Genomic DNA, 15187 nt, shown 5'->3' with positions numbered 1-15187 from the left:
TGCATATGGTATTGTGCAGATTTTATTATGTTTATATTTAAGTCCCATACAGAATTTGTAGTTTTACTAATATGGTCACTTTAAAGACTGTATTTTATAATTATGTAGGAACATAATAGATCTAAAAAAATTAATCTTGTTTTAGCAAACTGATGAACTCATAAGATTCTCTTACATAGAATTTTCTTATGTAGATTCTCTTCTGTAGAATTCTCTGGAATTTTTCTATGTTGACAGTCATATCTTCAAACAATAACTACATTGCTTTTTCCTTTTGAAGCCATATACCTTATATTTTCTTTTCTTTTGTACTAGCCTGTACATCTGATCCAATGTTGTCTAACAGTGATGATATTGGCCATCTTTGTCTTGTTCTGGTTTTTAAAAGGAAAGTGGCTTATATTTGACTTTATTTGTGAAATTTGCTCTGTTTTTCAGATCAAGGTCATTACCTTCTTTTTGTAGGTTACTAAGATGTTTTTATTTGCTTGTTTTCCATACTGAATATAGTTGACTTTTACCCAAAGCTTTTTTATTTTTGCCTTATAATTCAATAATTTTTTTCTTTATAAACGTTGAGCTTACATTGTGAAGTACACATAAATCTATAATTATATCTTCCTGGTGCATTTATCTTTTTATCATCTTCTTATCCTCTTTGTCTCTAATAATGACTTTTATTTTAAGGTTTATTTCGTTTGGTGGTAGTATAATCAACTTTCACTTGGTTATCATTTGCCTTTTCCTTTTTTTCCCTTCCAGTCTCTGTGTCTTTAGATTTTAGGCCTGTCTCTTGAACACTGCTGGATTGTATCTAAAACACATCCAATCTGATCATCTCTTTCTTTTTACTGTTGATTATCAATGTTTGGATTTTTACTATTGTATTTTATTCTATTTGTCCTGCTTTTTTCATGTTTTCTCCCAGGTCAAGCTAATTTTCTTTAGTTCCTGTTTTTCTCCATTGTTTTGAAAAACGTACATTTAATTCTATTCTTTCAGTAGCCTCTCTTAAAATTTTACTATGCATTCTAGCCTTAAAAAGTCTAGAGTTATTACCTCTTTCTATCTTGTGAGCAATACAAGAACCTTAACACACTTTCACTCTCATCACCCCTCCCCATCTTAGGTGCTATTACTGTCTGGTATTGTGGTTTCATCTTATCTTTTTTTAAATCTCCAGTTTATCATTATTACTATTATTGTTTTATGGAATCACTGCCTGCCCATATTTACCCCAGTAATTGCTGATTTCTTTGTTTACCTTTTCTTTTGTCATTTTCTTTGTGGGTTTAATTTCCTTCTTCTTGAAGCACCTTCGTTAGTAGTTCTTTCAGAAAGGACTATTAATGTTAAACACACTGTTGTTCTTCCAAAAAAAAAGTCTCTACTTTCCCTTAACTCTGAATGATAATTTCACTAGGTAAAAGGATGTTACAGTTCCCCTCCCACATCCTTCTGACTAACTCTTCATGTGTTTCTTCTACATTGACAGCATCTGCACCTCTGTGCCTGAGAGCCAGAAGTATTGAGGAGTTAACGTTTAGAGGGCCCAGGAGCAGCCTTTGACAATTAATGACCAGAGTAGGTGTAGAAACGCCCCTGCTCTCTTGACCTAAGATTGAGGTAATTCTGAGGCATGTGTCTTCCCCCTTTCCCCAGACTTTCCTCATGAGATTAAGTTCAGTTGCCCATATCTGGCTGATTTGTTGAACATATTTTATTGGCTTCCCCATACCATGTCCCACCTCCCTACCAGTGTTTCCTGCTCTAAATTCTCAGGGGGAATTTGTTTCTAGGGGGCATTCAAGCTAAGACACTGTGTATAGAAATCTACATTGAAGGAACTTTTTTCCAGCACTTCTTTGGATCTTCTCATTCTATCATGTTTCATAACACATCTCTCATTTTTATATCCCCTTATCTTTTTGAATAATTTCCTCAGCTCTATCTTCTAGCAAATGTTTCTTCAGAAATGTCTGGTGTTTGTATTTGAATTTTTCAATAAATATACTATACATTTTCATTCTGAAAGTTCTTTTTCAAGTTTTCCTGTTTTTTTTCTTATGATGTTTTATTCTTTTATATTTTCAAATCCTACTCTTTAGTCTATGATAATTTTAAACACTCTTTTTTTAAAAATCTGATTATTTTATTATCAAAAGTTCCTGGGGGTTCTAATGCTGCTTTTGTTTGTGGCTACTTATTCTTGTTCATGATGGATTGTTTTCTCAAGTGTTTTAAAATTTGCGATTTTGAATTCATCCTCTAGAGAGTTTTATCTTTGGGTATCTTATGCAACCTGGGAAGAAGGTTTATCTTTTTAGATAGATTTATGCTTGTCTCTGCCAGGAACCCCATGTATTAACTTAAGACTAACATTTGTGTCAGCTTCTCAGCTTGGAAGTTGCTGAACCATGTGGTAATATCAATTTGAACCTGAAACCTGCGTGAGAGCAGGCCCATGGCTACAAATTCTAGAGACAGACTTAATTTTCCCACTTGCAAACAGTTGGAGACAGACAAGTTACTTATCTTCTATGTTAGTGGCTGAATTTTTTTCCTAGTTCACCCTTTGGAAGGTGGGTCCCTTCACGGGTGTCAGCTGTGAGCAGGGCTCTTGTTCCAGCATTCTTCCTGAGTCAGGCTCAAAGCCTCATTTCCCGTTCTTGCAAAGCTCGACCTCAAGCCTGGTGGGAACCCAGAATGGCTAACCACATAGGCCTGCACTGCTTCCTGCTCAGTTTGGGCCCCTTTTCTCCTTGATCCTTGGAGATGTTCATTATTTTCCTGCTAGTTTAGCTGTGCATTTAAAGAACATTTGTCATATTTAACATAGCATTTCAAGATGTTTTGTAGTAGATGAATTTTCAAGTTACCCAGTTTTTGTTTTGTTTAGTTTTTAAAGCTGGAAATGGAAATCCTTAAGTGCTGTTTCTGCTATAGCATGCTAATTCTGCCTCTTCTACCATTATTTTTCCCCTTGGGAACATTCATCTTTCTCTCTTGAGGTGGTAAGGGAGTGGAGGAGTGTGAGGTACGTGTGTGGGGAAGAGAGGAAGTTGAGGACACGATGGTTTCCCAAAGTCTTAGGGTGAGTGATATCACATGAGAAGCAACGAGGTGGGCTTCCTTTCCTAAATATGTCTTATGTCCTAAATATGTCTGCCTATTGCCATGCCTGGAATCTCACCATGAGAGAGTCACCTTCCTCCCTATTTTATCAGCTACCTCTTTTAGCAGGAATTAGTTTAGCAGATGATGTTGAGAAGTAGGGTCTTAGGAATTGGAGGTTAAGAAGAAGGTTTGTGGTGGTGTGTGTTTGTGTGGTGTGTGGTGTATGTGGGGTGTATGCGTGTGTGTGTGTGTGTGGCATGTGTGTTTGGTGTGTGGTGTGTGTGTGGTATGTATGGTGTGTGGTGTATGTGTGGTATGTGTGTTTGGTGTGTGGTGTGTGTAGTATGTGTGATGTGTGTGTAGTATGTGTGATGTGTGTGTAGTGTGTGTGTGTTTGTGTGGTGTGTGGTGTATGTGTAGTATGTGTGGTGTGTGGTGTATGTGTGGTGTGTGTGTGTTTGTGTGGTGTGTGGTGTATGTGTGGTGTGTGTGTCATATGTGTGTTTGGTGTGTGGTGTGTGTAGTATGTGTGGTATGTGTGTGTGGTGTTGGTGTGTGTGTGTGTGGTATGTGTGTTTGGTGTGTGGTGTGTGTAGTATGTGTGGTATGTGTGTGGTGTGTGTTGGTGTATGTGTGTGGTGTGTAGTTTGTGTATGTGGTACGTGTGTATGTGTGTTGAGGATGTGTGTATAAGATCGGGGGGAGTGGTGGAAGAGTCCTTAGGAGAACTATTAGAATCAAACCATCCCAGCCATCATTTTCCAAAGGACTTGTGACCAGGCCCTTCATCTTTAACTTGTCCATTAACCCTGGCTGGGACCCAAGTTGAGTGTTTTTGTCAGGGGCCAGGGCTGGATAATTCATACCTAGCATGGACAGGAAGCATTAGTTCTCTCTTTCCTCCAAACATGGTGGCTAAATTGGCTCCGGTTGAGGTATTTTTCCAAACTTCCCTGGAATCTGGCCTTGCAAGCCGGATCTGGTCTGTATTCCTGCCTGGCCTGGCTCATTCTGCCTGGTTTTCCTGTCTGTATGAGAGGATCAGGGAGCAGGTGACGGGGACATGGGGAGGGCAAGGCAGCTCATTATGGCAGCTGCCAAGAGGTCTCCCACCAAACTGTTCAAAGCCTTATCGGCTTGGAGGTATTTCTAATACCATTTCCGTTCATTGTTTCCCCTTGGTCATTAAGAGGAGGCCAGTCCCCTGTTGTGGCAGCTCACAGCTATTGTGGTGGGAAAGGGGCGGGGGGTGTTGGTGGATGTCACAGCTTGGGCCTTATCTGCCTGGCTGTGTGCAGCCCCTGGGTCACTCAGCAGCAAGCCAGGGCAGAGCAGCAGCACTATCCAGCCATACCGTCCGCTGCTGCTGGGGAGCATGGCCTAGGTCTGGCGGCACTGCCATGCAGCTGTTTCCCAAGGGACCTCGGAGATACCTGCGGCCCCATCTGCAGGGGAAGGTATGACCTTCTGGGAGGAGGGCTGGCTCCGTGGTGGGATGAAGATCAGGGCTGATCCCACCCTCTGAAGAGCTGGGGTTCTCACTCGCTGGACTAGAAAGGCTTTGTTTGGAGAGTGATTCAAAGCCAGGGACCATCCTCAGGTCCACTCCTTCACTTGCCTCTGGGGGGTCCTGTGGCTGCTTCTGCTCGTGCCTGGGTTTTACTGTATTTCCTACTTGACCAGATGAGACTGGACTGAGCTTTGCCTTTATTTCTGGTACTTTTGGGGAGCAGCCTCATGTGTCTGTGTGTTGGGAAGCGGTAGGAGAGGCTACCTGGTTTGAGACCAAGTCAGAGCCATAACCGACATGAAAGAGCTCCTTCCTTAGATCTATGACAGATTGGGTGGTGGGGGCATTGAGTGAGAAATGTCCCATGACAGGTTCTGCACTTAATTTAGCAAACTTTTCCAGAGGAAACAGCTCTGGAAGGACTCTAAGGGATGTGGGGTTGTACTCTGCCGGGCAAGGTCAATTGTCCCTCTCTGGTGGCATACTCAGTGTGGATACTTGCCTGGGACCAGGGCGGCTGGGCTCCTGTGCATTGATCAGATCAACTCGGTGAGCACTGTCTGAGCATCTTCTGGTCACTGCGCTAGGTGCTGGGATGGAGATGAGCGAGGTACTCATGGTACAGTGTGATTGGCAGACCAGTACGTGGTTCCTGAGCATTCTCCAAGTCTGGTGCCTGGGGGTAGAACAAAAGCATGAGAAAGTTCTTACTCCCTAGTTTGCTATCAAGCGTGGAAGGATGAAGAGGCAGGAAAGTATGCATCATCTCTTAGCTTCTGCAGGCATGCAGGGAGATGGGAGAAGTCAGCCTGGCCTGGGAGCACAGAGGGGAAGGCAGAGCCCTCCTCTTCTGCCGTGGCTCTGGGACTGCTTCTTGGAGAACGGTGCCTGGGGTCCTGGCTCACAGTCACTGTTAGTCTTGGGCCTGAACCTGGTCAGGGTCTTTTTTTTTTTTTTTTTTTTTTTTAATATATAACTGGTACTCCATGTTCAAAGGCAGACAGGAGCCAATGAGGGTCAATCTTCTCTCTTGCTTGAAAAATAACATTCTTCCCACTTCATGCATGGATAGTAGCACATATGGGCAGCCATCTATGTGGGCAGTAATCATCAGCTCATTTCTCCTGCTTCTCTGCAGATGATTCCTGCCAGTCTTGTGAGAGTGCTGCTTGTTCTGGCCGTCACCTGGCCCGGTAGGTAACAAAGTGCTCCCACACTTCACTCCTGCCGTAGGACCACTGGGAACAATCCCCTCCCAGAAATAAACAGGTGTGTCTGGAGCTCACGTGTGTGCTCAGCCAGTGTTAGGCTCCTGTTGGCCCTGCCAGAGTCACTGGTTGCCTGGTCACTTCCTCTTATGAAGGTTTTGCAGAGTCCCACTGCCCCTGATTTGTATTCCCCAAGGAGCAGGTATCTGAAAATGTCTTCTCCAGTTGGGGAATTTGGAAACACAAGGGCGACACAGAACCGTCCTATATGATGGGGCTGGGGAGGAAAGACTCCAAGACTTGGATAGATTAGTTTTAGAGGGGATTGTAGAGGTTATCTGGTTGAACCTCCCATAGTACAGATGAAGAGACTGAGGGTCAGAAAGGAGAAATGCTCCAAAGTCACACAGAGCCAAGATCAGAGGTCAGTTCTCCTGGGTCCCAGGCCAGTTCTTTTTCACTGCACTGCACTGTCTTCCTTTCGTCACTGAGATTCTGAGTCTGTGAATGGCAGGAAGGACCCTTTTCTGGCCTTGGTTTGTCTCTACTTAGACCACTCAGGCCAGCAACATCCAGCTTGCTACTCATGGCTTAGTCTGGGACAAAATGTACATGGGTCGCACCCTCTGCGTCTTCCTACGAGGTGGATCCTGTGCCAGGGGACCAAGAAAACTTAGAGATTTACTGCTGTGCTTCCCCACCTGCCACACACACACACACACACACACACACACACACACACACACTCAGTGTGAGGGTGGCAGAAGAATCCTCTCAGAGTTACAACATGATCCTGTAGGAGTTAGCACTTTATAGATTCCATATATCAGGCACACAGGCTGATCTGTTTAGAATTTAATCTGTTCAAGATATGCTAGTAGATTAATGTACAGAGGTGCTCATTACACTATATTTATATATCAGAAAACTTACAAAAATGCTAAGAACCTAACAATAGGGGTGGGGGTTACACTATATACATTTAGATGTGAAATATAATGCAGCCACTAAAAGTCATACACAATGGCATGATAAATGCTTTACAATACAAGTATAATCAAACAATACGGTGAATGTTTAAATAAAAATAATTTATTACATTAAAAAAGCACATTGCCATGAATCCCCCTCAAAATACTCCCTCTTGCTTCAAACACACTTATCCCACTGTTCTTGCCACTCTCTGAAGCAGTTCTGGAAGTCCTCTTTCATGAGTGTCTTTAGTTGCACTGTCATGGCTGCCTCGATGTCCTGAATCATTTTGACTTTGGAGAGGAACCCGAAATCACATGGTGCCGGATCCGGTGAATAAGGTAGATAAGGACACATCACAATGTTTTTATTTGACAGAAATTGCTGTACCAGAAGTGATGTGTGACATGGAGCATTGTCATCATGGAGGATGATTTACGGCACACTTTAAAGCACACCTTCTCTCAACCGTAGCTCCCACTCAACTGACTGCACCAAACAGTTGAAACTTGTCACACACTGTTACTAAGGTTTGACGTGCCACTTCCCGTATTGAAGATCCTCGCCTTTCTGTTGGATGGCACTTGGCAGTAGCATTCACCGTATTTGATGATCACACCTTGCTTTTTTGAGAAACAGGTTGTAGTTTGCATAGGATGATCACAATTTTGTAAAAACCCCACAGTTCTATATAGGCTGTCAAATAGAACAGAAAGACAAACACTAAAATGGTAGCTCTAGTTACTGCTGAATGTTGGTTACAGATGATTTTAACGTTTTCGTATTGTTCTGTATTCTCCAAATTTTATATAATGAGCACGTATCACATTTAAAATTTTAAATCAGTAAGTAAATGGCATTAAAACAGATTTCCTGAAAAAACTGTTCCTCCATTGTTTCTATGAGTCCTGAGTCATATGTGCGGGTGACAAGCAGCAGCATTAGTCTCTTTGGAAGGAAAGTACTTCCCCACAGCCCAATTTCTAAGAGACACAGCCTCGTGTCCAGAAGCCCAGAGTGGTTTGGTCTGGTGGTCCCGCTTGTGCTCACCTGTGGGCCTCTCCCTCTAGGGACCCTATGCGCAGAGGGGGCTCTTGGCAGGTCATTGATGGCCCGCTGCAGCCTCTTCGGAGGTGACTTCATCAACACCTTTGATGAGAGCATGTACAGCTTTGCGGGAGACTGCAGTTATCTCCTGGCTGGGGACTGCCAGCAACACTCCTTCTCGCTCATAGGTGAGTCTGGGGCACTGAAGGGAGGATTGCAGATGGGAGCCAGCGGAGCTCAGTCCTGGCATGTGGGGTCTGAGGGGGGAGAGGAAGTTTCCTGTTCTTATGACAGTTACTTGATCTTAAAGATCCCTGCAGAGAACACGGTGGGGAATGGCCTTTCCATGACACAGGCTTCCTTCGGGCCTCCCCATGGGAGCCTGGTGGGATGGAGAGATTCCTCATGCTTTTTTAGTGGTTGTGTCCACTATTCTGGGTACAGGCAACACTGTGGGAGCTGTGGCATCAAGAGCAATGAGGAACCAGAAGGTGCTTGGTAACAGACAAAACCCCTAGCAAAAGGGAAGGATGGTCGCGTGGTCTCGGTCGAATTCAGAGTATCTAACTGGTGCTGAGTACTTCCTGTGTTCCTGAAAAAGCGCTGGTACTGTGCTCGTGTTGTATCTGCACCACCACAGCAGCTCTGAGATGTAGGGACAGAGTTAGTCACCTCTGTTTCACAAATGGAGAGCCGAAGCCCAAGGAGTTCGTCTGATTCTCTCAAGGGCAGACAGATCATCAAAGGAAGATCTGGATTTTGATCCTGGACTTGTCAGGACAAAGGAACTTTCCTCTGTCCTAAGGAGAGAGGGCACTTGCTGAGGCTGGGAGTGTGGCTGGAGGCAGTGATGGAAAACTGTGGTTTGGTGACAGTCCCATTCTAAGAATTAATCAGATGGTTTGTTATGCGAGCGAGGGGTGTTACACAACCTAGCCAAGGAGGAGTCCTCAGCCTTATGACATGAGGTGGAAATGGACACATCCACACTGGGGAGAGAAAAAGCAATCCCCTTCCCTGGAAAGCTAAAGGCTCCTCCCATCTCAGATGGTCCCAATATTTATTTTAAGTGGATTTCTCTACTTTAAAAATCATGGTGCATTTGCAACAACATGTATGGAGCCTGAGGGCATTGTGCTAGAGAAATAAGTTAGAGCAGACAGAGAAAGACAAATACTGTATGATCTCACGTGCGAACTCTAATTAGAACAAAAAAAAACAAAAACACCCAACCATAGCGGATCACATAACTCACAGGAAAGAGATCAGATGTGTGGTTATGAGAGGGAGAAGGTGTGGAGTGGGAGAACTGGATGAAGGTGGTCAAAGGTACACACTTTCAGTTATAAGATCGATAAGTATTGGAGATGTCATGTACATCACGATGGGTGTCATGTTAAGACTGCTGTGTGGTATATTTGGAAGTTGCTAAGAGAGTAAATCTGAAAACTTCTCACCGCAAGAAGAAAACATCGTTTCTTTTTCTCTTTCTTTTTTATCTATCATCTATCTATCTGTCTGTCTATCTGTCTATCTATCTATCTATCTATCTATCTATCTATCTATCTATCTATCTATCTATCTATCTAATCATAGTGGAGATGGTGCAGACCCCCTACCTGAGATGGCTCTGGGGGTGTCATTGGGAATGGAGGGTAAGGAGTGACAGGAGGAATATTTTGAAAGAAGGAAATAGTGACACCCTCTCCACCCTGTGGCCTTCCAGGGAAGGGGACCCTATGGAGACACTGGGGTGCCTTGGAAGATTCGTTGTCTTGACTCCACAGTGTTTTAGCTCAGCTCTACTGTGGACTTCTTACTCTAGAGATGGATTTGTAAGCAGTACGTAATGAAATCTTAGTACCAGGCACAGAGTTTATATTCTGGAGTTTATATCTCAGGGAGGCAAGCAGCATGTTGGAAAAGCTCCCTCCCCTACTTAAACTCAACTCTGGACCCCTCCCCCTTAAGCGTAGCCATCACAGGGAGTGAAACTCAAGCTATGCTGGTGCCACCATGCTGTTTGTGTCGTCTCTTCCAAGAGGCTCCCCCCCCACCACTCCAGCTCTGTCCAGCACTGGGCTCATCCAAAGGTGCTGATTGGCAGTTTTCTGTCCTGTAAGGACTTGGTAGCTCCTCCCCCAGCAGGAACAGAAGCTTGGAAGCAAAGAAAGAGCTAGCACTGGAGTCAGAAAACTAGTACTTTCTTCTCTCCCTCTTCACCGAGTGTCCTTAGGGGAGTTACACAGTATCTGTCAGCCTCTGTGTCCTCATCTTTAAAATGGAGATACTGTGAGGATCAAGCGAGATGCAGTATTTGCGAGTGTGAAGTGTTACCCCAACCTTAGTCATTGAAAGAAGCCACTGTAACACAGGATGTCCACTTGTTGGACGTGAACATGGTGAAGATGAGGGGCTGCTGGGCCCTTGGGGACATTTCTATCAAGGTCAGGGTAACACCAACCCCCTTCCCCAACATATCCACGTGGGTTTGCGTGGAGGCCTGCCCCTCGGGCCGTCCTTTCCTGGGTTTCCTGGCCAAGGAGGAATTGAAGGGCTGTGTTAGGCCTCTCTGTTTCAAACCATCTCAGTGGGACCCCCTCACTGGGTCCTTATTCTTATAACAACTTGCTCTTGTCAAGTGCCAGTTTTATGGCTGGTAATTGGCCTAAACCAGGCTGTGGATCAATCACACTTTAATGCAGATTCGTTTAATTTCCACACCAAATCATGCTGCTACTTTTTCTGTTTTCTGATGGGGTGGGGGAGGGACTTGGCAGGAGAGGAAGAATCTGAGGATTATAGAGAAGGGTGGGCTGGCACGGCTGCTTCAGGGGCACTGGGGCCAGGGGAAGGGGTCCAGCTGGTGAACGCTGCAGTTCCCATTCCTCAAGCATGACTGTCCTTGCACACACCTCTGCTCCATTGTTCTCCAGTCACATCCTGTTTTCTCGCTTCCAACTCGCAAATTCCAATTCCTCTCTGAGTGTCTGTGGACCTTGTACACATCCTGAGTAAAGTGTTTATGTCTCAGCCTGAAGGACCACCTTGTGTGAAGGGGCGGCCCTTTCCTTGACCAGGCCCCTCCTGGGCAAACAAGCTCCAGGGTCCCAGGCCAAGGCCAGCAGCATGGGGAAGTGGGGCAGGGAGGGAGAAACTGCAGGAATCCTGCTTGGAGAGACTGCTCTTTTTAGGCCATGCTGCAGGATCTGGCTCCTTAGCCAGCCCAGGGTGAGCCATAAAACACCAACAACGTGCTGAGTCACTTCCCCAGCCCAAAACTAAGTCTCCACATCAGTAAATGGCATGGTCGTACCAGATGGCTGTTTCTAAGCGTCGGGATGGTGATCATTTGTGTCAGAATTATAGGAGTGGAATGTGAAGAGCTTGTTATAAATGCACGTTAGCAAGTTCCACACACTGACACTCCAGAACGCACTCAGAGCTGCTCTTGTTCCAACTGCCGACCTGCTTCCCAGGCTGCTGCTTCTCCAACATTTGAGGGAAGCCTCACTCCCCCACTTGGCTCCTCAGGCATACGTTGAGAGCTTCCCTGGTTCACTCTGGCTTCTTGGGGTGGAGACCCAGCCCATCTTCTCCTAGCAGCAACAGGAAGTATTAGTGTGCATTTTGGTGGAGTGTGGGAGTGTCCCCTTCACACTTCCTGCGCTCCCGGGCTCATTGGCAATTTCTAATGGCTTCTCTTCCTAATAGAAGCACATCATCAGATTCCCTGCTGAGTTCTGCAGGGAGGGAATAAAGCAAATAAAATAGAAGGCTAATCTAGAGTTCTCCCCTGCATTAGTGGTTAACGGAATCCAGAGCACTCACATACCCTATTAAGACAGCTTTATGGTGCAAAAGGAGATTGGGAATTGGAGTCAGAAAACCCAGGTGTGGGCTCTGCCCCATGTTAACAGTGTAAACCAATTATTCTCAAGTGGGGTGATTTTCCCTTAGAGGATATCTGGTAGTGTCTGGGACATTTTGGGTTGTCACAATGGGGGTTGGATACTACTGGCATCTGGTAGGTAGATGCTGCTAATATCCTACCATGCACAGGATGCCCCACAACAAAGAAGTATCTGGCTGCAGCTGTCAATAAGTGCTCAGGTGGAGAAACCCTGTTGTAAACTTAGGCCTCACTTTCTTCGTCTGTAAAATGGAGCCAGTCGAAATCAGTGTTGTTTTCAAACTGAGTCACAGCCTGTAGACCATAAATTTAATTTAATGGTTGTAACCAGCATTTAAAAACATAAATGGAATAAACTAGAAGACATCAGAAAGTATCAGAGTGCATGGCATACAGTGAGGGTAAATAGTGTTATGTGGAATGTGTGAGTGTGTGTATACTGGGTCATGAAGTAAATTGTGTTTTTACTTTGCTTTCTGAGCAAGAAAGTTTTACAATCACTTGTTTAGATGGTCTCCAAGATTCTTCGTGCTGCCCAAGTATGTTTTTCTGAGTTGAAGTCTTCTCTAGGACATACTTCTAAAAATCCCCTTGTCAACCCCCTGCTTCAGACATGGATCCACTGCTTTCAGGGCCTCCCTCAGTGTCCAGGGTCAGCAATTCTACAGGCTCCCTGCAGTCCAGTCCTCACCAGTCCCAGACCCCTCCCCCCGGCCCCTAGATGGGTGACTCTCCCCTCCTGGCAAGTCAGCCCCATCTCCCCCTCCGGGTCCCTGCCTCACGCAGCACTGGGCTCCGGCCGCTACCTGCAGGCTACCATCTCAGCTTCCTAATGCTGATCTCTCCTGGAGACCACACAGAACCAGCCCTTCAAATACTTAAATCAGCACCTGGTCTGAGTCGCATCTCTGTCATCACTCAAGCTCTGTGATGATGGGCAAGTTAGTGACCTGGGTGGACCCAAGTCCCACAGTCTATGGGGCCAGGCTGCCTACGTCATTTACTTGAACAAGGTGGGAGCTCCATGCACCCCCACAGTGGGAGTCTCAGGGCTCCAGCTCACGTTCTCCTGGTTCCCTCTAGTTTGACTTTCTGCTTCTGCTGAATTCTTGGCTTCTCTGGCCTTGAAGGCCCTGCCTTTCAACCTTATGGTGATAGTAACCTCTGGGTTTTCCTGTGCACCTGCTTCGCCCTGTCTTCTGGGGAACGAGCAAGCAGCGATGTAGGTGACTTTTCATCCTTGAAAGCCTTGAAGAGCAGTACATCCGCACAGCTTCCTGGATACTGGTGTTTGCTTCCTACTCTGGCCTAGTACATTTTATGGCATATAGTTAAAGTGGCAAACATTTCTATAGCACTCACCATATGTCAGGCACTGTGCTAAGTACTTTACATATAGATAAAGAAACTGGGTCACAGAGAGGTTAAACAACTTGCTCCAGGTCACACAGCTAGTAAGCACGGATTTGGAACTTGAACCCAGGTCGTGTGGCTGTAGAATCTACGTTCTTACATTGTACTATATACTACCTCCCTAGTAGATTCCTATTTATTATAGAAATATTAAAAACTTAAAGAGAGATATTATAGGAACAGTCTTATCTTGCTTCTTTAATATTTTCATTTTGCCCTTTTTTGTTATCTCTTTCTAGTATACCTATTAGTCAGATGTTGAACATCCTAGACTGGCACACGGATTTCATTCTTTTTTCCTCTCCTTTTTTTCCTGCTTCTGTTGAATTCTTGGCTTGTCTGGCCTGGAAGGCCCTGCCTTTCAGCCTTGTGGTGATAGTAACAGGCTTTCCTATGCACCTGCTTCGCCCTGTCTTCTGGGGAACAAACCAGCAACTATGTAGGTGACTTTACATCCTTGAAAGACTTAACGAGCAGTAGATCCACAGGTGCAGGGCGGTGGCTCACCCCAAGCTCTCTGGTTTCATCCAAAGCCTTTCCGATCTACCCTCCAGACACACACTCCTGGCTGACTTGTTCTCATAGCCCTTCTGGAATCCCTAATAAGGGGAAGGAGAGCCTGCAACAGGGAGAGGGACACAGAGAGTTCTCTCCTGTTTGCAGGAGTGAGATGCCTTTGTCTCAGAGGCAACATGCTGGTCGAGTTACCCAGGGAAGCTGGGGTAGAACCACCTGTCCACCTGCTTTACGAAGCTGGGGTGAATGGGAGGGACAATTGTACTAAGGAGAAGACGGTTCTGTGGTCATTAGGGACCTGGAGACTCCAATCTCTTGGGCTCCCTGTGTTCCCCTTCAGCAGGTGGCTGGTGGAAGGAGATGGCTCACTCAGAGCTAGGTGTAGTGTTCAGTGTCAGCCGCAGCAGGGCCCAGGGAAGAGATTTAGTCTTTGGTCCACTGCGAACGCCCAGAGGCCTGGAAGGCTCCTGGGAGCAACTGCAAATTGGAGGTTGTTGCCAGGCTGTCCCATTTGTTTGTGTTTTCAACATTTTATTATGGAAAATTTCAAACATACAGCAAAGGTAACAAAACAGGACAGTAAACACCCATATACCCACCATTCAGATTTGACCGTTAACATTTTACTCTATCTACCTAGTTGTGGTTGCTTTTCTTTGGCTAATTTCTTGCTATCAGTAAGTTGGCGCTACTTTTTAGAGTATGTGCTAGCTGCAAAAACTGTTGTGAGTGAGAATGCAGGGCAGGCAAGACTCCTCAAATAGGACGAAAGCCCTTCACCTTGGCTGGCGTCTCCTTTACCTCCTGACAGTGTTGGTCTGGAACTCTGTAGAATGTGGTTTGTGGGCTCTGGACCTTTCTTTGAACTGCTAACAGTATATCATTCAAGACTCTGCTTAGAATGCACTAATTATTTACATGTGACCGCTGTCACTGAAATCTCACTGAAGAAATCGATTTTCTGTCTCATTCTGATTGGTTGGGAATGTGTGTGTGCACGCGCCACACACTGTCCTTGGTCCAGCTCAGGCCTCGGTTGGGGGACTCCTCCTTGCAGATCTCTGCCAGGCTATAATTGGGGTGGCCCCTTCCTTCACTCTCCTTATCAGTGGCCCCAGCCATGGCAGCAGGACCTCGTATCAACAAACCTCCCAAGTTTCCTGGACTTAGTTCTACAGATATTCTTGCCTTCTCTTTTTGCTGAGGAACCGGAGCCCATTTTCCCTGACCCTGCAAGGAGAAGGCACGTTTCCTCATTTCCAAGGTTAAGTTTACACCTGGGCCCTATGCCCCATTTGTTCAGGAGCCCCAAGGCACTGTGCCCCCCAATCTGTCCTTTTCCATCTCTCTGTCCTCACTGGCTGCCCTTCACCTTCCCTATTTCCATCAGCTTCTCAGTCTCTAAGGCTTGCCATCAGACTCTGTCCTGTTCCTCTGGCCCCCTCATCTCCATGGCCTCTCAGTCATCTTTGAATTCCACAGGCCCGGCAT

At 45.6% G+C, this 15187-nt stretch overlaps 1 protein-coding gene across 1 annotated transcript in view; it reads left to right on the top strand.

Moving 5' to 3' along the window:
- Window positions 1-4502: 4502 nt before the first annotated feature.
- The window catches only part of VWF (von Willebrand factor), a 138954-nt gene continuing 128269 nt past the window's right edge, over window positions 4503-15187 (top strand). Inside the window, 5 exon segments of the mRNA XM_081059627.1 lie at window positions 4503-4525; window positions 4527-4555; window positions 4558-4574; window positions 5766-5820; window positions 7878-8042. Coding sequence (XP_080915753.1) covers window positions 4518-4525; window positions 4527-4555; window positions 4558-4574; window positions 5766-5820; window positions 7878-8042 — 274 coding nt within the window. The 5' untranslated portion in view covers window positions 4503-4517.

The sequence above is a fragment of the Rhinolophus hipposideros genome, assembly GCF_964194185.1.
Source record: "Rhinolophus hipposideros genome assembly, chromosome: 9".
Classification (NCBI taxonomy): Eukaryota; Metazoa; Chordata; class Mammalia; order Chiroptera; family Rhinolophidae; genus Rhinolophus; species Rhinolophus hipposideros.
This window is presented reverse-complemented; position numbering and strand designations above follow the sequence as displayed.